Here is a 27144-nt window from a genome sequence, read left to right on the forward strand (position 1 = left end):
TTCAGTTTGTTACAATATTGGTCTGTTTTATGTTCTGGTTTATTGGCGTTGAAGCATGTGGGATCTCAGGTTCCCCACCAGAAATCAAACCCACACCACCCTGCACTGGAAGGCCAAGTCTTCACCATCGGACAGACAAGAAAGTCCCTGGGTTCTGACATTTAACTTACTCATAAACTCATCCCTGTCAATCAGCGTGTTCCGGAGTCCAAGCCCATTTTAAGCCGGAGCTGATGCCGGAAGAGAAGCCGGTCTTTCCGAGTCCAGGCCACTCCTGGCCGCAGCTGGGGGGCCTCCAGTCTTCCTGGCCCGGTGATCACAGGCGGCACCTCGCCCCGGAGACTCGCTGGGCTGACCACATGGCGTATCTCGGGGCCGCAGGCTCCACGGCCACAGCGATAGTGGGCACCTTCTCTGATTCCACAACCTCATCTTATCTCTTATTTTCTCGAAACACCGCAAGCGCTTCACAAGATGCTCTTCCTGCGCGCTGCGCCAGCCCCAAACGCGGAAGTTTCGCAATGCAATCTTACCAGCTGCTGCCGTCTCTTGCGAAACGCCTGTTTCTCTGCAGCGTGGACTTGGGACTGGCTCATGGTGTTCCCGGGAAATCGGTGCCGGAGGCTCCCGCAGTCGAAGCTGGGTGTCTCTGCTTCTAGCATCGCCGGCTGGCAGCCCGAGCGTGAGAGAGCTGTGCCCAGGAGACGGGTCCCTCCTGGACCTGGTTGGAACCCAGTGAGATGCTTCATGGGTGGTTGTTCAGAGACACCATGGAAGAGAATCGCGCTCCACTGGACGTCTTCCGTCCTCATCCTGCGTCTGCTCCCTTCGCCCCCAAAACGGACAGAGGCTGTTTCTCCTAAAGCCTCTGGCCTTTCCCAGGTTATCTGCTTGGCTGGCACCCTTCAGATCAGTCGGTTCAGTCACTCAGTCGTGTCCGACTCTTTGCAACCCCATGGACTGCAGCACGCCAGGCCTCCCTGTCCATCACCAATTCCTGGAGCTTGCTCAAACTCATGTCCATTGAGTCGGTGAGGCCATCCAACCATCTCATCCCCTGTCGTCCCCTTCTCCTCCCGCCTTCAATCTTTCCCAGCATCAGGGTCTTTTCCAAAGAGTCAGCTCTTCCCATGAGGTGGCCAAAGGATTGGAGTTTCAGCTTCAGCATCAGCCCTTCTGATGAATCTTCAGGACTGATCTCCTTTAGGATGGACAGGTTGGATCTCCTTGCAGTCCAAGGAACTCTCAAGAGTCTTCTCCAGCAACACAGTTCAAAAGCGTCAATTTTGGGGCACCCTTCAGGAGTGTCTAATGGGAAACCTGTCCCCAACAGGGAAACCCCGCTGACACTGTCCTGTATTTACCGACATGGGGCGGCTCCACCGTGTGAATGCTGTGCCTCGTGTGGTTGGTTAATCGCTCAGCTGTGTCCGTCTCTTCGAGACTCCACGCACTGCAGCCCACCAGGCTCCTGTCCATGGGATTCTCCAGGCAAGAATCCTGGAGTAGGTTGCCGTGCCTTCCTCCAGGGCATCTTCCTGAACCCATGGAGACCGGACATCCCGTTATTTCTTCATCCCCAAGCCTGTGCTTTTACGGGCAAGTTTGGTGCCCATCTTCACAGGGACAACCTGGACCAGAGTGTGAGCCAGACTCTGCCAATATCCTCAGCCACCTACCGGGCACATCTGGGCGACGGGCTGGCAGCCAGTGCCTCCTGCAGCTGGGAAAGGTGTGTGCTGTGGTGGCCAGCGGGTGGGGAAGTGGGGGACGACGTAGAAGAGGCTGAGGCAGTGGGATCGGGCAGCAGGCGGCGGGCCAGTCGAATCAGAGTCCTCTCAGTGGTTGAGGAGAGGACCCCTAGAAGGGATGTTTACGTAAGGGTTGGGGGCTGGGGCTGGACCTCCCGTCTTTGCTGGTTCACTCGCCAACAACAGGGTCTCCTCCACGATGAAGATGTCCTCGGGGTCCTGGGAGGCTGACGGCAGGGGGCCTCCACACGAGGCTGTCTCCTAGAAGAAAGGACACGGCGCACAGGTGAGGCCACACTCTGGAGTTCCTGGTGCTCCCAATCAGTGGTACTCATGACGGCCAGAAGGTGGAAAGGGCCTGTGTATCCACAGATGGATGATGGATGGATGATGGATGATGGATGGATGATGGATGATGGATGGATGATGAGTGGATGGATGGATGATGGATGATGGATGATGGATGGATGATGGATGATGGATGGATGGATGGATGGATGATGGATGATGGATGGATGATGAGTGGATGGATGGATGATGGATGGATGGATGATGGATGATGAATGGATGGATGGATGATGGATAGATGGTGGATGGATGATGGATGGATGGATGGATGATGGATGGATGATGGATGGATGATGGATGATGGATGGATGGATGGATGGATGATGGATGATGGATGGATGATGAGTAGATGGATGGATGATGGATGGATGATGGATGATGGATGGATGGATGATGGATGATGGATGATGAATGGATGGATGGATGATGAGTGGATGGATGGATGATGGATGGATGATGGATGGATGGTGGATGGATGATGGATGGTGGGTGGATGATGGATGATGGATGAATGATGGGTGGATGGATGGATGATGGATGATGGATGATGGACGGATGATGGATGGGTGGATGGATGGATGGATGATGGATGGTGGAGGATGGATGGACGGAGGATGGGTGGATGATGGATGATGGATGGAGGATGGATGGATGATGGATGGTGGATGGATGGTGGATGATGGATGGATGATAGATGATGGATGGATGATGGATAGATGGTGGATGGATGATGGATGGATGGATGGATGATGGATGATGAATGGATGGTGGATGGATGATGGATGGTGGGTGGATGATGGATGATGGATGGATGATGGATGGGTGGATGGATGGATGGATGATGGATGGTGGGTGGATGGAGGATGGATGGACAGAGGATGGATGGATGATGGATGGATGATGGATGATGGATGGTGGATGGATGGTGGATGATGGATGGATGGTAGATGATGGATGGATGACAGATGGATGGATGGATGACGGATGGATGGATGGGTCAGTAAACAGCATGGGGGCCACCCACACAGTGGAACGTCACACAACCATGAGAGGGGGAGAAGTTCTGACACAGGCTACAGTGTGGATGGACCCTGAACAGACGCTGCTCAGTGAGAGGAGGACACACAGAAGGCCGCACGGCACGTGGCTCCACTGAAAGGAAACGTCCGGAACAGGCGAGTCCACGGAGACAGCAAGTGGGTTTGTGGCTGCAAGGGACTGCGGCACGCAGGGGAGAAGTGACTGGTGATGTAGACACGGTGTCCTGGGGGGCGATGAGCTTGTTCTGGACCTAGACACAGCTGGCGGCTGCACAATGTTGGGAACTTGCTAAATGCTCCAAACTGTTACTTTAATGGGTGGATTCTATGACATGTGAGTGAAATCTCAATAATACTTTTTTTTTTTTTAATAAAGAATGAACACATCATGGGTACAATCATCTCGGAGATGACTGCGATCCAGCTGGAGGGATGGGTCTTTGCCATCTCCCGGGGAATCACAGAGAGACAGTTCCCGATTTTGAACAGACCCTCCCCTGTCTTGGCGTGACCTCTGGTGGATGCCACAGCCCCACCAAGTTGGTGTCTAGACCCCAAGTATGGAAGTGAGCAGAGGGATCAGTGGCCTGGGGAGCCAGGTGGGTGGCTGACTGAAAACATGGGGAGCCCCACTCCCCAGTTTAGGCAGTGGGTGATCCCGGCTGGCCTAAGGCTGAGAGTCAGGGCTGGGGGTGGGAAGTTCACAATTCCACCCTCCAGGAAATAAGGACCCTTGCTGTCAAGCCACTGAGTCTCACATGCAGGACCACACATTTGAAGGACCTGGGATTCGCCTGTGCGGGGCAGGAGTTTCCCAGGTGGTGCTAGTGGTAAAGAACCCGCCTTTCAATGCCGGAGACCTGGACTCAATCCCTGGGTGGGGAAGACCCCCTGGAGGAGGGCATGGTAACCCACTCCAGTATCCTTGCCTGGAGAATCCCATAGACAGAGGAGCCTGGCCAGCTGTGTTTCACAGGGTCGTACAGAGTTGGACACGACTGAAGCGACTTAGTACACAGGCATGCATGTGCAGGGCAGAGGGGAGAGGTCAGTGTGGGACCTCTGGAAGGTTCAGATCGTTGACAATCTGTGGTTTTATCTCTTTATCTCAACAGCGCTAAGCACAGTGAACCACCGTCAGGCACAGATGGAGAAACACAAAACTGTTTTGGAGTCAACGGGCTCCACCGAAGAAACCCAGGGGCACTGGAAGCCGGGGAGGGGGCTTCCTGGGGAAGTGGCTTTGGGCCCAGAACACAGGTCGTGGTTTAGGGGCATCTCTGCTTTCTCACGGGGATGGAGGCACGTGTGGCGGATGGGGAGACGGAAGTCAGGGGCGCAGAGCTGTTCCCGGGAGGGTCTCTGCCTCCAGCCACCACAGGGTCGGGGATGGGCGGGAGCTTGTGGGTCACACGGGCGCCCTCCTGACAAAATTCAGCATCCACCCAGGAGCGCACACGGGTGCTTGGATCGGAAATGCGGTCTTTGCAGATGCCACTCCTGGAAGATCCCAAGGTGGGCGCATCGCGGTTTCCATGGCGACCCCAGAAAGGGACAAAACCCAAGATCCGCAGTTTCCCACGTGGAGAGATAAGTCGCCTTGTGTCGCTTTCTCTACTTCGCTGCAGAAGCAGCTGTGGGTGCGGGCAGCTGGACACCCGTGTCCCATCCTCCGCATGAGCCCTCAGCCCTGCCCTGCACCCCCGTCCCGTCCTGTCCCAACCCTCCCCTTCATGCCCCTCCCCTCCACATCCCTTCCCCTGCCCTAGGCCCCTCCCTTCCCCTAGGCCTCTCCCCTCCCCTAGGTCCCTCCCCTCCACACTCCCCTCCCCGCCCTCCCCGCCCTAGGCCCCTCCCCTGCCCTAGGCCCCTCCCCTCCACACTCCCCTCCACGCCCTCCCCGCCCTAGGCCCCTCCCCTGCGTTAGGCCCCTCCTCCCCGCCTTCCCCTAGGCCCCTCCCTTCCCCTAGGCCTCTCCCCTCCCCTAGGTCCTTCCCCTCCACACTCCCCTCCACGCCCTCCACGCCCTAGGCCCCTCCCCTGCGTTAGGCCCCTCCTCCCCGCCTCCCCCTAGGCCCCTCCCTTCCCCTAGGCCTCTCCCCTCCCCTAGGTCCTTCCCCTCCACACTCCCCTCCACGCCCTCCCCGCCCTAGGCCCCTCCCCTCCCCACTGCCCTCTGCGCCCTTCCCCTGCCCTAGGCCCCTCCCCTGCCCTAGGCCCCTCCCCTCCACACTCCCCTCCACGCCCTCCCCGCCCTAGGCCCCTCCCCTGCGTTAGGCCCCTCCTCCCCGCCTCCCCCTAGGCCCCTCCCCTGCCCTGCCCTGCCCACTGACCGCCCCAAGCCGGCCTTCAACACCCCGCACACTCGCGCCCCCCCGCGTCTCCGAGCGCCAGTCTCCCCGCCCAGGCGGCGCCGGGAGGCGGCCTCGCTCACCTCCAGGCTGGCCAGGAATGAGCCGGCGAGCTCCTGCTTCACCCGCGGGATGGGCGGAAAGAGCTTCTTCTTCAGCGAGAGCCTGGCGGGAAGAGACAGAGACGCTTGCGGCCCAGCCTCAGAGCTGCGAGGGGCGCGGTCCCGTCCCAGTGCCCCCGGCCCCGCGGCGAGGCCGGCTCTGCTCTGCGCGTGGCGCGCCGGCCTCAGGGGCGAACGCGGGCCGGGGCGGGCGGCGCTGCCCGAGGAGCCCTCCCTCCTCGCCCGGGGCGCGGCGGCACCAGGAGCCCGCGTGGCTGGCCCTGGCCAGCGTCCCGAGCTGGCGGGTCGGTGCTAGCGGCGCCCCGTGGGTCTGGGCAGGGGGGCCGGGCGTCCTGGGGACCGCTCACCGCCTGACGGAGCTGCCCGCCTCAGCCCCGACTGCGGGGCGGGCCGCGAGGACAGACAGCTGAGACAGGAGACCCTGCCCCCGCGAGCGAGCAGCCCTGACCCCAGGCCCCACGCCGCAGCCAGAGCGGAAACCCGGAGGCAGGCGGCCTCGGGACCGGCGCCAGCCGCTCCTCCAGCCTGTCTGCGGAAACCCGGCGAGCATGTGACCTCAAGACCCTCCAGGGACCCGAGCCCCTCTGAGCACCCTGAAGTGTCCCCCTCCAGGCCCCAAAGCCTCCTGGATGCCATACACACACCGCCAGGACGCCCCCTGTCCTCGTGCGCGTGCGTGTGCGCGTGCGTGCGTGTGTGTGTGTGTGTGTGTGTGTGTGTGTGTGTGTGTGTGTGTGTGCACGCTCTAAGGCGCTCAGTCATATCCGAATCTTTGCAACCCCGTGGACTGTAGCCCAACAGGCTGCTCTATCCACGGGACTCTACAGGCAAGGATACTGGAGTGGGTTGCCACGCTCTTCTCCAGGGGATCTTCCCCGCCCCGGGATCGACCCTGCAGCTCTTACCGTGGCGGGTGGGTTCTTTACACTAGGGCCTCCTGGGAAGCCCCCGTGTGCCCTCACAGAATGCCTTCTATATGAGAGCCCCTAGACACCCCATCACTGGTTTTTGTCCTTGTGAATGAAACGTTCCAGACACATCCAGCGTGGATACGAAAACGCCCTCAACTGCCCTCCGCGCGCCCGCAGCGGCCCCCTGCCTGGGGTCCCCTATGGGCAGCCTTTCTCCGGACACTGCAGGGGCGAATCCCCCGGCTGTCAATACGCCTGCGCAGGTGCGAGGAGGAAGCCAGGAAAAGGGGCCGAGCCTGCGTCTGCAGCTGCAGTTGACGGCGCACAGCCCGGGCCTCCCCGGGACCAGAGTCCAGCCCTGCGTTCCGCACTTCAGTCCAGTCGCTCAGTCGTGACCGACTCTTCGCGACCCCATGGACTGCAGCGCGCCAGGCCTCCCTGTCCATCACCATCTCCCGGAGTTTGCTCAGACTCGTGTTCATGGAGTCGGCGATGCCACCCAACCCTCTCATCCTCTGTCGCCCCCTTCTCCCGCCTTTGAGAAACTGGGGCTTGGAAATGGGCGAGCAGCTCGCTGCCGCCCCCGTGTGGCGGCTGCGGTCGTAGCCGGCCGCCACCACCTTCCCGGTTGAGCCTGCAGGGTCCCCTGGGAGGCATTTTTGGATTGTGACGCCAGGGACTGCCCCCTAACTGGGGCGCTCGCTTTGCCCAGCCACGTGCTCGGGACCCATCTTCCGCACAGGTTTGTGTTATCTGCAGAGACCCCCTGGCCTCACCTCTCTCTTGGAAGCCTCTTTTTAAAGAGGATTTTTGGCACTAACCACTCAACGCCTAGGAACACAGGAAAATTAAATGGTGCCGTGACTCGGCCCCACAACAGACCAATGTCGAAACACGGGTGCCTTAATAACAGCCACTCCGTGTTCCCAACGCCTGCACCCAGAGCAATCTCCACGCTGCATTCTGAGTCTGGGATTCTGGCCACTCCATGGGTCTGCAGTGACAGGTGTGGGCCCTTTGGTGCGTGGGTTCTGACCTGCCGCTTTCGAGTTTATTTGGGGGTTTCTGTCTGTCTTACCTTTTACAGAGGAACATCAGGGCCATGCCAAACAAAACCGCGGCCCCCACCGCCAGCCCGATGGAGGCCACCAAGAAATTCTTCTCTGGGACACCTGGTGGGCAGACAAGCAGAGGGTCAGGAGTGACTGCGGGCTCCGGTTGGCACACACGGGCCCTGGCTGCCCACCCCTGGTATCAGACGACAGGGCGGGAGATGTGAGGGCAGAAGCAGGGCTGGAGAGGAGGAGGGGGGAACTTCCACACAGAGGGACCCCAGGGATTTGAGAAGGATGGCACCAAAGAATCTGTTCTTCTGGGATCCTGCGCCCACCCCACCCCACCGTAGGTCACTGTCCCCAAGCAGTCCATCCTAGAAGAAATCAACTCTGAATGTTCACTGGAAGGATGGATGCTGAAGCTGAAGCTCCAACCCTTTGGCCACCTGATGCGAAGAGCTGACTCACTGGAAAAGACCCTGATGCTGGGAAAGATTGAAGGCGGGAGGAGAAGGGGGCAGCAGAGGATGAAATGGTTGGATGACATCACCGACTCAATGGACATGAGTTTGAGCAAGCTCTCGGAGATGGTGAAGGACAGGGAAGCGTGGTGGGCCGCAGTGCATGGGGTCACAAAGAGTCAGGCACAACTGAGGAGCTAAACAACAAATCTCCCCACCTCCCCCCTTGCCACTCTGAAAAGATGATCCACCCATTACTTTTCCACGAAGGCACAATGAAGACTGCACAATGTCTTCCTCGTCAGAGGATATTAACTTTCAGTTCTGCACTGCATAGCCAAAGGAATGAATGCGTAATTGTGAAATCTCAAGGGTGAGAGAAAGAAGTGTCTATGAGCAACTGAACAACAAAAATGAAGGTGAACTGGTTTGAAATAAAAGAGAAACTGTTAAAAAAAAAAAAAAAAGAAAAAAGGAGGATCGGACTGCAAGATTCAAAGGAAAGGTCATTCCTGTCCCCCAGCAGGCACATGTCAGCATCTCCGGGTGTTTCCGGGAGGCTCACCGAAACGGTGCGTGGAGCTCCACTCACTCCAGATTTGAAACAGCACGTGTCGCACCCTCATGCGGACGGTGTGCTCTCCCCTCGCGTCAGAGCTGGGCAGCCTGTACTCATTTTTATGTTGTCTGCTTAGGAGAACCTTTGAAAGAGAAGAGGATGCTGTGACGGCCGCAGACACCAGACTGGAAACACGGAGAAGGCGGAGGGGGTGCCCCCCGACAGCTGGGGGCACAGCGGACCCGCCGCCTCTGGTCCCTCCCTCCCGGCCCACTCTGGGGGCCCGAAGGGGCTTTGCCATCTCGCATCCAGGGGCTCCCGTCACTTTCTGGCAAACGGGTGCGTAGAAAATGGAAACAGTGTCAGACTTTACTTTCTTGGGCTCCAAAGTCACTGCAGACGGCGACTGCAGCCATTAAATTAAAAGACGCTTACTCCTTGGGAGAAAAGCTCTCACAAACCTAGACAGCGAATTAAAAAGCGGAGACATCACGTTGCCAACAAAAGGCCCGTCTAGTCAAGGCTATGGTTTTCCCTGTGGTCATGTATGGATGTGAGAGTTGGACTGTGAAGAAAGCTGAGCGCCCAAGAACTGATGCTTTTGAACTGTGGTGTTGCAGAAGACTCTTGAGAGTGCCTTGGACTGCAAGGAGATCCAACCAGTCCATCCTAAAGGGGATCAGCCCTGGGTGTTCTTTGGAAGGAATGATGCTAAAGCTGAAGCTCCAGTACTTTGGCCACCTGATGTGAAGAGCTGACTCATCGGAAAAGACCCTGATGCTGGGAAAGATTAAAGGTGGGAGGAGAAGGGGATGACAGAGGATGAGATGGTTGGATGGCATCACTGACTCGATGGACATGAACCTGAGCCAACTCTGGGAGATAACAGAGGACAGAGGTGCCTGGGGGGCTGCAGTCCGTGAGGTCTGAAAGAGTTGGACACGACTGAGCAAGCACAGCTGTCCGCCTGCGTCCGGGCCTCCTGCAGAGTCCCCGTGCCCTTGGGCTGTGGGCTTGCGGTTATTCTGAGTCTACACAGAAGGGGGACTTCCCGGGGGGTCCAGTCGTTACGACTGCACTTCCACTTCTGGGGGTGCAGGTTCGATCCTTGGCCTGGGAACTAAGATCCCACGTGCCTCATGGTACAGCCAAGATAAATAAATAAAATTAAAATGCTTCAAAAAAATTGTTGAAAGAGAAAAAAGGGAAAGGATTCTACACACACGACTCAGGGTAGGGCAGGAGCGTGCAGGGCGCAGCCCGGCTCTGAGCCCATGGACGCCTCTCTCACACTCAGACACTGGACTGTCCTTTTCCTCCCGCTGGGGGTCAGAGCATGGCAGTCCCTGGACACTCCCTGGGGCTCTCTTGGGACCTGCAAGTCTGGAGAGGCTGGGTGGTCAGGGAGGAAAGCGGGGTGGGGCCTGGGGGTGCCCAGTGGCCCCAAAGATCTGGGGCTGGGCTCTGTCCAGAGTCTCCAGGGGAGGGTCCTCCCCGCTTCTTCCAGGTTCCGGGGGCTCCAGGCATCCGTCCCTGGGCTGGTGGCCGCCTCCATCCGGTCTCCGCCTCCGTCTCCACGTGGCTTCTCCTCTGCGTCCGTGTCTCTCCTCTTCTGTGTCTTAAAAGGACCCTGTCCCTGGGTTTAGGGCCACCCCCATCCAGGAGGACCTCATCTCAGACCCTCACTCCATCACCTCTGCAGAGACCCTGTTTCTGAATAAAGTCCTGCTGTGCGGTTCTCGGTGGACCTGACTTCTGCAGGGACCCTTTCAACTCACTACAGTGTGTGGCTCAGAAGGTGCAACGAGGCCCATTTGGCACCGTGACGTTATTCCGTCCACGAGGAGGGTGACACCAGGCTGCCTGAGCTGAGTCAGAGGCGTCTGGGAGACCGCAAATTCTCCATCAGTCACCAGAGCCTGGTGACCCCTAAATGGGGGCATACAGGGATCCGAGGCTGAGCTGAGCGCCCTGCCCGCCAAGGGAGGGAGTCTGAGCATCTACGACCCAACCACGGCTGCAGCAGAGAAAGGAAGGCATACTTACGGGTTCTCTCTTGGAAAAGCTGCCCTGTAAAGAGAGAGCAAAGGAGAGATGCTAAGCGCCTGGCCTTTCGGCTTTGTCTGCAAACGCGAGAACCCGCTGGGAATCCCAGGAGCGCTTCGACGATTAGTTTAAGCTGGAGATAATCGCGTTTCCACAGATGCAGGGATTTAAAAGAGGCTTCTCGGAGTTTCTCTTATCAAGCTGAAAGCAAAAAGCTTCTGGGAGTGAGTGGTCAGTTGCTCATATGTCTGACCCTGTGGGACCCTGTGGCCTGCAGCCCTGCCAGGCTCCTCCGTCCATGGGATTCTCCGGGCAAGAATACTGGAGTGGGTTGCCGTTTCCTTCTCCAGGGGTTCTTCCCCCCCAGGGATTAAACACACGTCTCCTGTATTCTGGCAGGTGGATTCTTTACCACAGTTCCTGTTGTGTTCACCCCTCCGTCGTGCCTGACTCTTTGTGACCCCTTGTGACCCCATGGACTGCAGCCCACCGCATTCTGGCGGTTAGGACTCTATGTGTTTTCACCACTGAGGGCAAGGGTTCTATCCCTGATCAGGAACAAAGACCACAACAGATGTGTAGCCAAAAAGAAAAGGAAGCAACACATTTTTTCCCCCCAGAGAAGGTTTTCTCTCCTGTTCTTGCCTTTCCTCTCCACTTGGGAAGGAAGGACGCTACCTTTCAGTGTGTGAGCTCTGTACGGGAATGAATGAATGTTGATTTATTTTCCTTTTGTCGGGGCCCCTGCTCTGAGGGAACTTGCCTTGCACGGGGTGGAGAGAGGCAGACAGCAGAGGCGGATGAAAGCCCTAAACGGAACCGCTAGAACCCGAAACCCTGAGACTCAACCACAAGCGCCATCTGTATGACCTCGGGTGACGCAAACGGGTTTCCTAGGTACGGCCACCAAGAACATTGACGAGAGAAAAAAAAAAAAAAAAAGTTCGTAAGTGAACGTCAGCAAAAATGAATGCGCACGGACTTCCCTGCGGTGGGGGTGGGGGTCCGTGGTTAACGCTCGGCCTGCCGATGCAGGAGACGTGGGTTCGATCCCTGGCCCAGGAAGATCCCGCGTGTCGTGCAGCAAGTAAGCCCGGGCTCTGAAACTACTGACCCTGGCGAGCAGCCTCCGCTGTCTGCAACTAGAAAAAGAGGTCCACGTGCAGCGACAAAGGCTCAGCGCAGCCAAAGATGAAAGAAATTTAAACATTTTAAGAGGGATGAGAGGCAGTTTTAGGACAAAGAGACAGTAAGCAGAGAAGAGACTCATGAGGCAAAGAGGGGCGCCCGAGTGTGTGTGTGTGGACCCCAAAGCGAGACGAGCAGAGGAGACGCAGTCCGAGTTTCTCCACGGAGGGTCGGGGCCTCACCGTCTTCTGGATGTCCAGCGCGTAACACAAGACGCTGTTGGACAGGCTGTATCTCATGGCGGGGGCATCCCAGCGAATCACGTAATGCGATACGTTGTCCTGGACGGTGAGGTTCGCCGGCGGGTTATACTTTTCTGCGAAGAGACCCAAACACGAGACAGGGTTACAACCTGTTTCCGCAACCCGCAGGAGTCGAGCGGGTGCGAGGCAGCGGAAGGACATCCCCCGCTAACCTGGTCCCATCCCCGTGTGTTGCATAAAACCCGGACAAACCCTGCGTCTTGAGGAAGCAAAACCCCAGGTCGGCTGAGCGCGCATCCTGGGCTTGTCCGCTCCAGGCCGGGTTCCCCCCGCTCTGCCTCTGCCTTGCAGACTCGCTGGGGCCCCAGGCAGAGACGCTGCCAAGCGAGCTAAGTCGCTTCAGTAGGGTCCGACCCTTTGTGACCCCGTGGACTACAGCCCCGCCAGGCTCCTTTGTCCATGGAGATTCTCCAGGCAAGAACAGCGGAGTGGGCTGCCATTAGGAGAATGTTCTCTGGGCACATCCCTCGCCTTTTTTCCGGGACACCCTCCAAGCGGGAAGCAGACTCAGCCAGCATCTACATGGACCACCCAAGCGGCCAGACTTGGTGTCAAGTCTTGGAGTCACCTGGGCTTCCCAGGGGGACTCAGTGGTAAAAAAAAAACCCACCTGCCAATCCAGGAGACTTGGGTTCCATCCCTGGGTCGGGAAGATCCCCTGGCGGAGGGCGTGGCAACCCACCCCAGTGTTCCTGCCTGGAGAACCCCATGGACAGAGGAGCCTGGCGGGCTGCAGTCCATGGGGTCTCAGTGACTGAGGCAAGTTAGCACAGTATGTCACTGTGTGTATGTCCTGCGTCTTCTTTATCGATTCACCAGGTAATGAGCATTTTAGATGGCTTCCTTGTCTTGGCAGTCGTCAACCACGCTGCTATGAACATTTGGGGTGTGTGTTATCTTTCTGAACTCGTATTTTCAGCTTTGTGTTTTTGGTGTTTTATTGTTTTAAGATATGTAGCCAGGAGTGGAACTGCTGGGTCACACATTAGTTCGGTTTTTAGTTTTTTTGAGACACTTCCACACCTCCACGCAGTTTGCACACCGCAAAGCGCTGGACACGACCGAGCGACGGAACACACGCTCGCCTGAACTCACCCACGGGCCCAACTGAAGGAAGACACACTGGCCAACCCAGCGGAGGGTCTGTCTGGAACCAGACTCTGTGACGTTGGAGAGTTCCCCAGAAGGACAGTAGGTGCCCTAACCGGATAGGAATTCTTTTCCAACGCTGCGTCCGTCAGTCCAACTTGTTCACGTGAGACGCAAGCATGCACATCCCACCCCAAGGGAGGGTTACGACCCCCTGTCTCCCTCTCTGCGTCTCTGCTTGTTGTTCAGTCGCTCAGTCATGTCCGACTCTTGGCGACCCCATGGACTGCAGCTCGCCAGGCCTCCCTGTCCATCACCATCTCCCGGAGTTTGCTCAAAACTCATGTCCATCGAGTCGGTGATGCCATCCAAGCCTCTCCTCCTCTGTCGTCCCCTTCTCCTCCCACCCTCAATCTTTCCCAGCATCAGGGTCTTTCACCCCTAATCTAGATCCTGCTGAGGCCAGTCTGGGATGCAACGCACAGCCTCCAGAGCCCGGGGACAAATGCAGACTCCATGAAGCGGACGGCTGGCAGAGGAGCAGAGGAATACAAGGGGAGCGATTCACCCTTACCCAGCCTAGGGCCGTTCACGCTAGGAAAGTCCAAAAACGGGATGTCCGTGCCGCTGCTGGTCCCATTCACCAGGAAGAAGTAATCGTCCGTGGTGTGGCCTTCGCCAAGCTCGTCAAAATGGCAGCCCACGCGCGTCCCGGCCGAGTCGAGGATGTAGTGGCTGCACTCGGACACGTTTCCATGCCTGTGGCGTCCAAAAAAGACGTCAAGGAGCAGCTAAGCAGTGTGCATCCCCCTGGGGTTGCTCTTGTTCAGTGGCTCGGCCGTGTCCGACTCTCTGAGCCCCCATGGACTGCAGCCCGCCAGGCGCCTCTGTCCATGGGATTCTCCGGGCAGGAACACTGGAGTGGGCTGCCATGCCCTCCTCCAGGGGATCTTCCCGACCCAGGGATCAAACCTGCGTCTCTTGCGTCCCCTGCATTGGCTGGAGGGTTCTTTACCACAGGCACCACCTGGGAAGCTCACACACATATATACATGCTGTGTCTGTGTGTGTGGGCACGCTGTCTACTTGAGACTATTGTGCTTCAGTTTCAACTGTACTTCAGTTGTTAAAAAATGATACAAAATTGCTAATTTCCTGACACTCTCGGACCACAGGGGGCTTCACAACGTGGAGCAATGAGCAGCATGGAGAAAAAGGGAGATGGGAGGTTTTCTCTCTGGATGTTTGGACCTTGTTGATCGACGTCCTCCAGTCTCAGAAGAAACATCTCTGGACTATGGGACAGGCTCAACATTTAGCATCCGATCCCCAGGAGGAGGGCGTGGCGACCCCCTACAGGATTCCCGCCTGGAGAATCCCATGGACAGAGGAGCTTGGGTGGGCTACAAACCGAGGGGTCGAAAACAGTCGGACACGATTGAGTGACGAAGCATAGCAAAGCTCCAGTGAGGCCTCAGACTATGGCCCAGCCCACGGCTCACCCAGCATTGAGCATCAGGACCCTGTGAGTCCCTGCTCCATGGGGGAGACCTCGGCTCTCCCAGCATTCAGCATCAGGACCCTGTGAGTCCCTGCTCCATGGGGGGCAGCCCATGTCTCACCCAGCACTCAGTATCAGGACCCTGTGAGTCCCTGCTCCACGGGACAAGCCCATAGCTCACCCAGCATTCAGGATCAGGATCCCAGGGAGTCCCTGCTCCATAGGGGGCCCTCGGCTCTCCCAGCATTCAGCATCAGGACCCTGTGAGTCCCTGCTCCATGGGGGAGCCCTCGGCTCACTCATCATTCAGCATCAGGACCCCTGTGTGTCCCTGCACCATGGGACAAGCCCGAGGCTCACCCAGCATTCAGCATCAGGACCCCAGGGAGTCCCTGCACCATGGGACAAGCCCATAGCTCACCCAGCATTCAGGATCAGGATCCCAGGGAGTCCCTGCTCCATAGGGGGCCCTCGGCTCTCCCAGCATTCAGCATCAGGACCCTGTGAGTCCCTGCTCCATGGGGGGCCCTCGGCTCTCCCAGCATTCAGCATCAGGACCCTGTGAGTCCCTGCTCCATGGGACAAGCCCTCAGCTCTCCCAGCATTCAGCATCAGGTACCCCAGGGAGTCCCTGCTCCATAGGGGGCCCACAGCTCATTCAGAGTTCAGCATCAGGACCCCAGGGAGTCCCTGCTCCATAGGGGGCCCACAGCTCATTCAGAGTTCAGCATCAGGAACCCTGTGAGTCCCTGCACCATGGGACAAGCCCGCGGCTCACCCAGCATTCAGCATCAGGACCCCAGGGAGTCCCTCGACCAAGTTACAAGCCCGTGGCTCACCCAGCATTCAGCATCAGGACCCTAGCCAGGCTTACAGAGAGGTCCACATGTACAGCTGATACCGCACGTCTGCAGGGGCGGCCGGACCCCGCGTCCAGCTGCAGTTCATGAGTCGGATGTTGTAGATGACGCACGAGAGGTTCTGGGCTCCGGAGCCCTCCTTGCCTGGGAAGACAAGACAGCCAGATCCTCACCACTGGCCGAGTCATCACCAGCACCCCGCCGACCACAAGGACACTGGGCACTGTCAGAAAGGTGCCCAGCGGCCAGGGAGACGTCACCTGAGTTGTTAAAGGCCAGCTCTTCTGAGAACTCCTGGCCCTCAGAGGTGGCGTTCACGGTCAGTGTGGCGCCCCTGTGCAGGACGGCGTTGGGAAACCAGCAGAAGTAGGTGTCGTTGTTTCTGACCTGCAGGGGTGCAGAAGCGAGAATAAGCGTGCAGCCTGTGGTGTGGGCTCCCTGCGATCGGATTCAACCCCGTGGCAGTTCCAGCCACTCGGGGTCGGGTGGGCACCCCCGCGAGGACCCCCGTCCTTTTTACCGCCGTACAGTTAACGGACCGTGTGAGATTAGTTTCTGCCGTACGACAGTGTGGTGTGCAATTTTTAAAGGTTATGAAATCATATTCCGGGGGTTCCCAGGTGGCGCTGTGTGGTAGAGTCCGCTTGCCAATGCAAGAGGCATGGGTTCCATCCCTGGGTCAGGAAGCTCCCCTGGAGGGGGAAAGGGCACCCCACTCCAGGCTTCTTGCCTGGAGAACGGCATGGACAGAGGAGCCTGGCGGGGCTGCAGTCCACAGGGTCGCCAAGACTTGACTCAGGCTGAAGCGGCTTGGCACGCGTGCACGCGCTCCGTTTCTCGTCACAGTGTAGCGCTGGTTCCTTGCCGTGTGTTGCCTCACATATCCCGGGAGCTTACTGAATCGTAGCGGTTCGGTGCTCTTGGTCCCTTTCTCTTCCCCTTCCCACCTCCCTCTCCCCAGGGTCACCTCTACTTCAGGCTCTGCAGCCGTGCGTCTCTTTCTGTTTCGCTATGTTCAGCAGTCCGAGGTCTGTTTTAGATTTCACGTACAAATGATATCACCTAATATTTGTCTTTGCCTGACGTATTTCACGCCGCCTCATACCCTCCAGGTCCACCCACGTAGCTGCAAACGGCGGCTCTTTGTTCTCGTTCACGGCTGAGTGATATTGCACTGTATATATGTACCACAGCTTTATCCATTCATTGGTCAGTGGACACCTAGGTTGCGTCTGTGTCCTCGCTCTCGGGGACAGTGCTGTTGCAAAGAGTGGGGTGCATGCATCTTTTCAAATTAATGCTTTGGGGGATCCCCCGAACATGCCACTTTGGCATAAAGACTCTTCAGAGCTAAAGGCAGTTAAGAATCCAGAAATGCAGAACCACTTGCTATCTGCATAAAAGCAGGCATAGATTCCCCCTTGTGAAGCTGGCCTACACATCCTATCATATCCATATCGGATTGAGGAGGCTGAGCTTTACCAACTGAGATGGGGAAGCAGCTTCAAGGTGACCTCATAAAATAACTTTTTTCTTTCTTACGCCGCACTGTTGCAGCTTGTGAGATTTGAGATCCCTCACCAGGGACTGAACGCAGCTGTGAAAGCCGAGAGTCCTCACCGCAAGGAACTTAAGCAAGTTGAAGGAAGTCTACCTTAAGGAACTTAAAACAACCTTCATCTTCCACTAGTTTCCTGACACATTTCTGAATCATTTCCCCACAATGTTTCAGCCCCAGAAACCCAAATCCCATTTTCTTTGTCTCCTCACGTTTCTGTAAGTTATTACCTTTGGTTAAAAAGCCACACAAACTCCCTAGTCTGATCACATCATGTCTTTTCTGCGAAGCCTCGTTTATGTAACAATTAGGAATGTTGGGATTTCCCTGGTGACCCACGGTTAAGACTGCATGGTTAAGTGCAGTGGGGCTGTGCGCTCGATTCCTGGTGGGAGAACTAAGGTGCCATATGCCGAGTGGGGAAAAAAAAAAAAAAGAAAAAGTGGATAACCGGGATGCTTTTTCTCCTGGTAATCTGGCTTTTGTTCACTTCATCTGCAGACCCTCATCACTGAACCTAAGAAGATGGAGGAAATGTGTTTTCCTCCCAGCCAAAAATGTTAAAGAGTGAGGCATTTTACAGGGAAATTCAAGATTGAGAAGGAGCAGACAGACCCACCAGATGTGGGCCGTGAGCACCCACCCGCGGCTCTTGGCTGGTGTCCGGGTCAAGAGGTGTGGCTATCGTACATGTTTGCTGAGTCACGGTTCTCCGGGAATTCCAGCTTAATATTCTTTTCCTTGGATCTAGAGTCAGGTTTACAATAGGAGATTCCATCTCTCCTGCAGTAATTAAAAACAGAACAAAAAAAGACAGTGAGGGAGAATCAGGGTTTCCCTGGTAGTTCAGACGGTAAAGAACCCGCCTGCTGTGCAGGAGACGCAGATTCTGTCCGTGGGTCGGGAAGATCCCCGGAGGAGGGCATGGCAGCCCACCCCAGTATCCTTGCCTGGAGCATCCTGGGCACAGAGGAGCCTGGCAGGCTACAGTCCATGGGGTCGAAAAGAGTCAGACATCACTTAGCGACTAAATCACCACCAACATACAAATATATTATATGAATATATTATTATATTGTATATTATTATGTTGAATATATTATACAATAAAGATAATTAGAACACAAATATATAAGACCTATATTTATATATAAGTAAAGTGAAAGCGAAGTCGCTCAGTCGTGTCCGACTCTGTGACCCGTGGACTGTAGCCCACCAGGCTTCTCCATCCATGGGATTCTCCAGGCAAGAATACTAGAGTGGGTTGCCATTTCCTTCTCCAATATTATATAGTAAATATATTATACAACATAGACTGTATATTGTTATGTTAAATATATTATATAATAGAATTATAGCACAAATATATAATACATATATTTATATATAAGTAGATATAACTATAAATATAACAGTATATTAAAATACAATATATGTATATAATATTGAGAGGGTAACAGGCAGGAAGGCCAGGGGTTTCAGAACGGAGGAAATAGGCTGCAAGCGTCAGACATTTTCTCTCTATCTTAAGCGGCAGGAGGAGACAAGCTAGTGATACGTGTTTTTTGCCGTCTCTATACAAATTTAAAAAGAGGTTTATCCTAAAATACTGTGTTGCCAGAATGGCACCTGGTTCCAGCTGAACTTGCCTTTTCTCAAGCCTTGAGCTAACCATCGCATTTTCCTTATGGAAATGTTTGCCTTACGGCATGTTCACGCGCTATCCATTTATCCCAGCCTCTGTCTTCAGGTCCGCTCCGCCTAAGGGCTCAGAACTGACTTGACAAGCCAGTCTGTTAGACTCAGCCACTGTTCTCGTAATCTATGTTAATGAAACTGTACGTTTGAATGGGAATCTGCCTTTCTTCAAGATTCACGTCAGCCACTTTATGGCCCGGGATGGCTCAGCTGGTGCCAAGGTTATCTCACAATGCATCTTGTGGGTGAGGGGCCTGATGCCACTCTCCGAGTGTTGAGACATTCCCTTCCTTTAATTAGCAGACTGCTAGTGCGGAGAATCCCAGGGACAAGGGAGCCTGGCGGGCTGCTGTCTATGGGGTCGCATAGAGTCGGACACGACTGAAGCGACTCAGCAGCAGCAGCAGCAGCAGCAGTAACTATATCACATCCAGCTAAAGACCAGCAGGGGGTACTCTTTCTGCCCCCTTCTGATGCCTCTGTCAAAAGCTTTCTCTCTCTCTTTTACGCCTTAATAAAACTGTATTACACAGAAGCTCTGAGCGATGAAGCCTCGTCTCTGGCCTTGGATTGAATTCTCCAGAGGCCAAGAATCCCTGCGTCTTTTCGTGGTTCAGCAACAACCTTTCAATATGTTACGACGTAAGTACAATGTAGCGATTCACCACTTTTAAAGGTTGTGATCCATTTACAGTTACTACAAAACATGGGACATATTCGCTGCTCTTTACAATCCATCCTCATGTCCTATTTATTTTATGCCTAATAGTTTGACCTCCTGGCTCTTACGAATCCCTGCCCCTATCCTGCCCAGCCCCCACTTCCATCGCCACACTGGGAACCACTAATCCGTCTGCTACACCTGGGAGGAGGCTTCTTTTTTGTTACACTCACTAGTTACTGGTATTTTTTAGATGCCACATTTAAGGGACACCACACAGTACTTGCCTCTCTCTGGGATTAGCTATTTTATTCTGACGTGGACCATTTCTCTCCCTGTCTTTTATCGAATCTGTTACCACACTGCTTGTATTTCACGTTTGGCTCTTGGGCCACGGGGCACGTCGGGGGGGGTTCTTAGCTCCCCAACCAGGGATTGAACCCACACCCTCTACATTGGAAGGAGGAGGAGACCTAAGCCACCGAAGCACGAGGGAAATTCTGAAGCAAGCTGCTTTAACGTAAACAGTGCAGGAACTTCCCTGGTGGCTCACAGGTAAAGCGTCTGTCTACAACGCAGGAGACCTGGGTTCGATCCCTGGGTCGGGAAGATTCCCTGGAGAAGGAAATGGCAACCCCCTCCAGTACTCTTGCCTAGAAAATCCCATGGACAGAGGAGCCTGGTGCAGGCTGCAGTCCACGGGGTTTCAGAGAGTCGGACACGACTGAGTGACTTCACTTTCTTTCTTATGCAGGGACACTCAGGAGCGCGTGAAAGATGGTGGGCATCGTGAGTGATCAGACAGACCCAAATCCAAAGTTTGGTGAAGCGCCCCATTATCCTCATGAGATCAGTCGTGTCCGACTCTGCGAACCCTTGGACTGTAGCCTGCGAGGCTCCTCTGTCCATGGGATTCCCCAGGCGGGAATACTGGAGTGGGCTGCCATGCCCTCCTCCAGGGGGTTTCTTCCCCACCCAGGAATGGAACCCAAGCGTCTAACGTCTCCTGCACTGCCAGGCGGGTTCTTTCAGTGCCGCTGAGAAGCGGTGCTACAGTGATGGCTACCTATGGTAATAATTTGAAGAACCAGCTGGTAGTTGTTGGAGAGGATGCGTAGGAGCCGGACCGTCCATGTTGTGAGCACAGATGCATAGGCAGGGCATGACGTGTTGGTTTAACTGAGCAGCTTCCCCTTTCTGGGCATTCAGGATGGAGGAGGGGACGGGTGAGTCGTGTGTGTGTCTGGGGGTGGTGGTGTGCTGTCCCGGGAGAGTCCCCTTTGAGCTGGGGACTGGAGTGAAGGTGACTGGTGCTGGACAGATACCACCTGTCAGGACAAGTCTGCCCTGAACGAAGACATTCTCACCACCCACCTCACCTTCTCTCGTCTTTTCTCTGCTTGACCTTTTCGAATGCATATAAATCTTTTAACTGTCTAAACAAAACCTCTGGCCAGACGTGACCCTGGGAGAAAGGTGCGCCCACCTCCCCAGTTTCATAAGAGGAGACAATCCAGCTACGGCCAGAACCTAGCTCCAAATGGCAAACCCACTGAAGGTAAAGGCTTGTTGTCGAGTCGCTCAGTCGTGTCCAGCTCTTTGTGACCCCACGCACTGCAGCACGCCAGGCCTCCCTGTCCATCACCAACTCCTGGAGCTTTCTCAAACTCATGTCCATCGAGTCGGTGATGCCATCCAAACATCTCATCCTCTGTCATCCTCTTCTCCTCCTGCCCTCAATCTTTCCCAGTTTCAGAGTTTGTTTTTTTTTCCCAATGAGTCGGCTCTTTGCATCAGACGGCCAAAGCACTGGAGCGTCTCACATCAGATAATATGTTGGACTTGCCCCTGTCATGAGGTGAGCTATCTTTCCGTCTGTGTGACCTCTTTAGCGAGCTGCCTGCAATGCACAATCCGCTTTGGTTCTGGGCTTATTTCACAAGAAAATTGTTTTCTTTCTCTGCCCGCTTCACCAAGAGGCTTCCCGGGGATTTTTAGGGGATTTCGTTTTCAGTGATGGAAAGCTGGCTTGAAACTCAACATTCACAAAACTAGGATCATGGCATCGGGTCCCATCACTTCATGGCAAATAGATGGGGGAAAAAATGGAAACAGTAACAGACTTTATTTTCTTGGGCACCAAAATCACAGCGGACGGTGACTGCAGGAGTGAAATGAAAAGACGCTTACTCCTTGGAAGGAAGGTTATGACCAACCTAGACAGCATCTTTAAAAGCAGAGACATCACTTTGCCAACAAAGGTCCGTCTGGTCAAGGCTATGGCTTTTCCTGTGGTCATGTATGGATGTGAGAGTTGGGCTGTGAAGAAAGCTGAGCGCCGAAGAATTGATGCTTTTGAACTGTGGTGTTGCAGAAGACTCTTGAGAGTCCCTTGGACTGCAAGGAGATCCAAGCAGTCCATCCTAACGGATCAGTCCTGGGTGTGCATTGGAAGGACTGATGCTGAAGCTGAAACTCCAATGCTTTGGCCACCTGATGTGAAGAGCTGACTCACTGGAAAAGACCCTGATGCTGGGAAAGATTGAAGGTGGGAGGAGAAGGGGATGGCAGAGGATGAGATGGTTGGATGGCATCAGTGACTCAACACACATGAGTTTGAGCAAACTCTGGGAAATACTGAAAGACAGGGAAGCCTGTCGAGGCCTGACTTCCCTGTGGAAACTCCAGAGGAACCCCAAGATCCATGTCAGCACTGGAGAGGAACCCTGAGGTTCTGGCCTCAACTCCAGATGAAGACCTTGGCCCCGGCAGCGACTGCAGAGGAATCCTGAGAGGCCCCTCGCAACTCGCATGGAGACTGCAGTCCATAGGGTCATAGAGTTGGACACAACTGAGCTACTGAACACCAACAGCCCTAATACAGGCAGCAAATCTGAGATTCCAGCTGAGTTTAGGACCTGGGGCTGGAGCTGTAGGCCTCGCCCTCACCCTTGAGTCCCTGATTCTGCTGAATGCGAAAGGTATCCACTTCTAGAATGATCTGTAAGAAGATCCCCTTCGCCTAGCAGCAGTGGGAAGGTACTCGGGTCAGGAGAGACTTTGTCCTTTCAGGGGTTAGGAGGGCGGCAGCCCTCACCACATCACGGACTCCCCAGCGTTGGAAGACTGACTAGCTGGCACTTACCCAGGACCGTGGAGCGTGCTGAGTTCAGGAGTACCAGGAGGCTTACGAAATCCAACAGGACCACCATGCTGCGGGTCTGAAGCTGGGCCTAAACCTCCAAACAGGAGACAGCAGTTCAGAAAACAGGTTCCAGTCAAGGCAGGAGGACTTCCTTCTTAGCACAACCTCCAGGCAGTCGTTGGGAATCAGAACCTAGCTGCCGGAGCCTTTGTGAGTAGAGAAAAATGGTAGGCCCAAGGCACTTGGCCCGGGGCCAGACAATCTTGCCTCATATCCCAAAGTGGCTGCCACGGACCTGCATTCTCATTACATATCCCTTCTTCTGTTCACTGGTGGCCTCACTCTTCCACCCCTCTAAAGGGTTTTTGGTTTGTTCGTATGTCCCTGTGTGGTCAGCAGTATTCCATCAGAGCACAGTGTGAGGTTACCATCCTCCTTGCACACCTCTGGGTTAGCTGGCATGATCAGATGCCATTTTTCTAAAAATTTTTTACTGGAAGATGATTGCTTTGCAAAATTTTGTGCTAGCTTCTGCCATACATCAACATGAAATTCCCTTTTAAATTCTGTTTGAAACTCTATCGAAAGCATCAAAAAATTTAACACATATTCATGATGACAAGTCTCAGCAAACTGGGATTAAAGAAACATTTTCTGGGCTCTACCCAACCTGTTTTTCCTCCCCTCAGCCCACTACCACTGGTCCACATTACTGCTCCTGAGAGGTATACTTGGGAGTGGCTAATCAATATTATTTTAAGCTGATTTTCTCCTAAGTGGCCAGTGAGGGTCTGGGGAGGTGACACCCCCACTGAAAAGAAGGGATGTATGATGAGGATGCTGGGTCCATAGCATCCACTTTGGGGCATGAGGCAACTGTCTGTCCCTGAGTCAGGTACCCTGTTTCTTCCATTTTCTTTTGCTCACAAAGGCCCCTGCAGGTAGGAACACTCCCAGCAACAACCTAGGGGATAAAAGCATGCCTTAGGAAGATCAGCTGACTCCTAAACACTTACCTCCCCTTTGAGAAAACTGCTCCTTTCACCAGGGCAGCAAGAAAGAAAAGAAAAAACTCTGTAAGAAGTCCTAGAATATTCTGATGGAGGTTCTCTTTATGCTTGGTGATTACAGGGCTGGGTTTTGTGCATTTGAGTAGATTTTTTTTTTTTTCCCCTCTGATTTCTTCATGACTCTATGAACACAAAGAGATGGGCAGGCCCTTGCTGGTTGCACAGAGGTGATCAGGAGGGAAGCTGCAGGCGAGCTGCCTGACAATCACTCAGCTTTGCAGGAGGAGCTGATAGCAGCCAGGAGGCCACCAACCGCACGGGGTGCAAGGACCCTCGGCATTTCGGCTTCTTCTGGGGGACGGCTGCCAACCTCCTTTGGAGACAAATTCATCTCCGTGTGTGCGGAAGTCCCCTGAAACGCCTCTGACCATCATCACCTCACCCGCCACCTGTTCCCTGAACACATCCACGAACTCAGCTGCCTCCTGGGCCATTTGTGCTGCAAAGGCTCATTTCTTTCCTCCCTTCCTTTTTTCTTTCCTTCCTTATTTGGCTGAGCTGGGTGTTAGTTGCACACGTGGGGTCTAGTCCCCTGACCAGGAATAGAACCCACGCCCCTGCGTTGGGAATGCGGAATCTTAGGCACTTGGCCACCAGCAAAGTCCCACACCCTCACCCCTTCTGCTTAGTTGCTCAGTCGTGTCCGACTCTCTGCAACTCCATGGAGTGTAGCCCCGCCGGGCTCCTCTGTCCAGGGAATTTTCCAGGTGAGAATACCAGAGTGGCTTGCCATTTGCTTCTCCACCCAAGGAACCTAAACATCCCCACTGGCTACCGATGGCTCCCAGATGCTTTGCAGCACAAGGCATGGAAAGGCTTCCTGGGGGAACCTGGTGGTGGTCCAGGGATGACGTCTCTGTACCCTCACTGTGGAGAATCTGGGTTCGATCTGAGATCGGACAAGCCGCACGGTCAGGAGGTTAAAGAAAAAAAACTCTGCTCGCTTCTGAGCACAGGCTGACGTTCCCCCGCCACTTCTGTTAACTTTCATGAGGACGGAGTGAAGGTGATCTCACTTCCGTGCTTCCCGGGGGAGAGATGCCCCCCCCCCCATACCTTCCCTGGGCATCACCAGGAGCCGGGTCAGAGGGAGCTGTGTCCCCACTGAGGGTCTGTGTCCCCAGCGAGACCGAAGGGGATGGGAGTGGAAATCAGTCCCGTGCGTGTTGTCCCGTGAGAACAAAACCGTCGAGGACTTCGTAGCTTAAAGACACCCCCAAAGGAAATATTTTACAGGTAGATAGCGCAGGCTTCCTAGGTGACGCTAGCGGCAAAGAATCCACCTGTCAAGGCAGGAGACCCAGGTTCGATCCCTGGGTCAGGAAGATTCCCTGGAGGAGGGCACGGCAACCCACTACAGTCTTGTTGCCTGGAGAGTCCCATGGACAGAGGAGCCTGGCGGGGCTACAGTCCACGGGGCTGCGAACAGTTGGACATGCCTGAGTGACTAAGCACGCATGCAGATAACACAGCGTACAGAGGAATCGGACCCCACCAGCCCGTGGCTGCCCGCCACGTCAGTCGGAAATGCAGAAGGCCCAGTGTCCACCCTTCCCTTCCCGAAGCTCAGGTGGCGTGACTTTCACCCCAGTAGCTTCTTCCTCCAGCCTCCCCCAGGGTGAGGCCATCTCTCCCCGACTCCAATCTCCCGTCCCATCACAAACCCACGTGGTCAGAGGATCCTATCGGTCAGAGCAAGCCCCCATAAGATGGGGGAACCGTCCACTTACCGGTCCGTCAACTTTCTGGATCTTTCTCGCCCAACTGTGTGAATGTGGGGCTCCTTGAAGCTGCTGTCCTGCCTGCCCGGGGTACGTGGCAGGTGGGCAGTGCTGGACGCCGTGGTAGCAGGTTCCCTAGGTGAGGGGAGGCCCGCAATGCCCTTCCGGATGTATGGGGGGGCAGGTGTGACAAAGAGCCTGAGTCTGGTCCTCCCCACGAACACGCTCTCTCTCTCCTCTCTTTAAATGGAGCCTCCCCCAGGTCAGCGACTGCAGAAATAATCTCTTATCAGCGGAGCCTTCGTCCTCACCGAGTGACCGGCCCGCCGTTATCATCATCTCAGGGAACAGGAAATGTCGTAACACAGTCCATGTTTCCTCTCAAGCCTGAACCCTCAGTTTTTTTTGTTTAATCGACCTCCCAAGGTTCCTCTTTTAGCAGCAGGGAGCTAGATGGCCACTTGGCTCTCCTGCATCTTCTGGTCGGGGGTGGCGGGGTGTCGGGGTCCCTGGGGTGTCGGCTCGGTGTCACCGTGTTCGGGAAACTGGCATCTCCTTAGAGCTTCCTCTGCATCCACTGGGAGCTGGTTCCCTTTCAGCTCGGAAGCTCTGCCAGAGGCTGTGACTGGCTCTTCTCTGGGTCTGTGTCCCCCAGGGGCCTGGGGGCAGAGGGAGGGATGGACTGAGCTGACTTTCAGTCCATCTCTCCCTAAGGAATCACTCACACTCGCTCACTATGAAGTGTTACTCACTCAGTCGTGTCCGACTCTCTGCAACCCCATCTGTTTCCCATGAAGTGATGGGACTGGATGCCATGATCTTCGTTTTCTGTATGCTGAGTTTTAAGCCAGCTTTTTCACTCTCCCCTTTCACTGTTATCAAGAGGCTCCTTGGTTCTTCTTCGCTTTCTGCCATTTTCAGCCCAGCGTTTCTCATGATGTACTCTGCGCAGAAGTTAAATAAGCAGGGGAAAGTACATGAAGATGTGATTGGAAAGCGTCTGCTCTGGCCCTGAGGCTCCGGGGTGGCAGGGATTGCAGGCACCTGAGGGTGTGACCTGCCCTAGCCCTGCGGGATCACCTGTGGGAGCTGACTCAGGGGAGGAGACAGAGAAATTCGCAGGAGGAGACAGCGGAGGCCGCGAATCTGCAAATCCATGTGCCTTTTCACCTCTGACCCGGCACAAGCACCCACGGAAGGACCAGGGATGCCTAGCGTGGCCCCCAGAGCCAGCAGGCACCACCCACTGCAGAGGCCGTCCCCCTCGTGCCTCAGACAGAGACAGAGAGACGGGGCTCCCGGGGACCCAACCAGTCAGCTGCTGCCGCTGGGAGCTCGTCTGAGAGAGAGAGAGAGAGACACAGAGAGACACAGCCGGAAACTGTGCAAAGTCGGCAGCGACTCGGTTTGTTCTGCGGTCCCGCCCCAAAATGGCATTTCAAGTCTCACGTTTCTGTCTTAACTGCTGGGTTTCCTCACCTTAAAAGACAGAGTCGGCCGGGACCGACTCTGCTGCAGAACTCTGCGGGTTTCGCTGCAGAAGACCCTGAGAACGCTCGGTGGATATCGGCTGTTTATCTTCTCCCTCCTGGCTTCGAGAATAATTTCCTACGATCGCCGTGCGCTCATTCGCTCCGCCGCGCCTGACGCTCCGCCGCGCCGTGGACTGCAGCCCGCGAGGCTCCTCTGTCCCCGGGATTCCCCAGGGAAGCACGCTGGGGTGGGTTGCCAGGCGCTCCTCCGGGA

General features: G+C 55.3%; 1 protein-coding gene and 1 long non-coding RNA gene across 6 annotated transcripts; one reads left to right on the plus strand and one right to left on the minus strand.

Annotated features, from left to right (window-relative positions):
- LOC105605313 (granulocyte-macrophage colony-stimulating factor receptor subunit alpha-like) lies at window positions 1-25740 on the minus strand. 5 transcript variants are annotated; one of them, XM_060408356.1, is made up of 13 exons: window positions 25408-25740; window positions 23624-23645; window positions 22608-22701; window positions 17747-17886; window positions 15806-15932; window positions 15560-15689; window positions 13759-13943; window positions 12015-12148; window positions 10645-10668; window positions 8605-8740; window positions 7602-7695; window positions 5574-5655; window positions 1-2012 (listed from the first exon to the last, which is right to left on the minus strand). In XM_060408356.1, the coding sequence occupies exons 3-13, from the start codon at window positions 22672-22674 to the stop codon at window positions 1839-1841; spliced, it is 1293 nt and encodes a 430-aa protein (XP_060264339.1). In that variant the 5' UTR covers window positions 22675-22701; window positions 23624-23645; window positions 25408-25740; the 3' UTR covers window positions 1-1838. The 5 variants fall into 5 exon arrangements, with proteins under 5 accessions (XP_060264339.1, XP_060264338.1, XP_060264337.1 ...); XM_060408355.1 differs by lacking the exon at window positions 23624-23645 and having other exon boundaries at window positions 22608-22695; XM_060408354.1 differs by lacking the exon at window positions 23624-23645.
- On the plus strand, window positions 1936-4364 carry LOC121818233 (uncharacterized). The gene is made up of 3 exons (XR_006058307.1): window positions 1936-2037; window positions 3128-3738; window positions 4255-4364. It is a non-coding gene; the product is annotated as an uncharacterized LOC121818233 (long non-coding RNA).
- Window positions 25741-27144: the final 1404 nt, after the last annotated feature.

This window comes from Ovis aries, chromosome X (genome assembly GCF_016772045.2).
Source record: "Ovis aries strain OAR_USU_Benz2616 breed Rambouillet chromosome X, ARS-UI_Ramb_v3.0, whole genome shotgun sequence".
In the NCBI taxonomy this organism is placed as follows: Eukaryota; Metazoa; Chordata; class Mammalia; order Artiodactyla; family Bovidae; genus Ovis; species Ovis aries.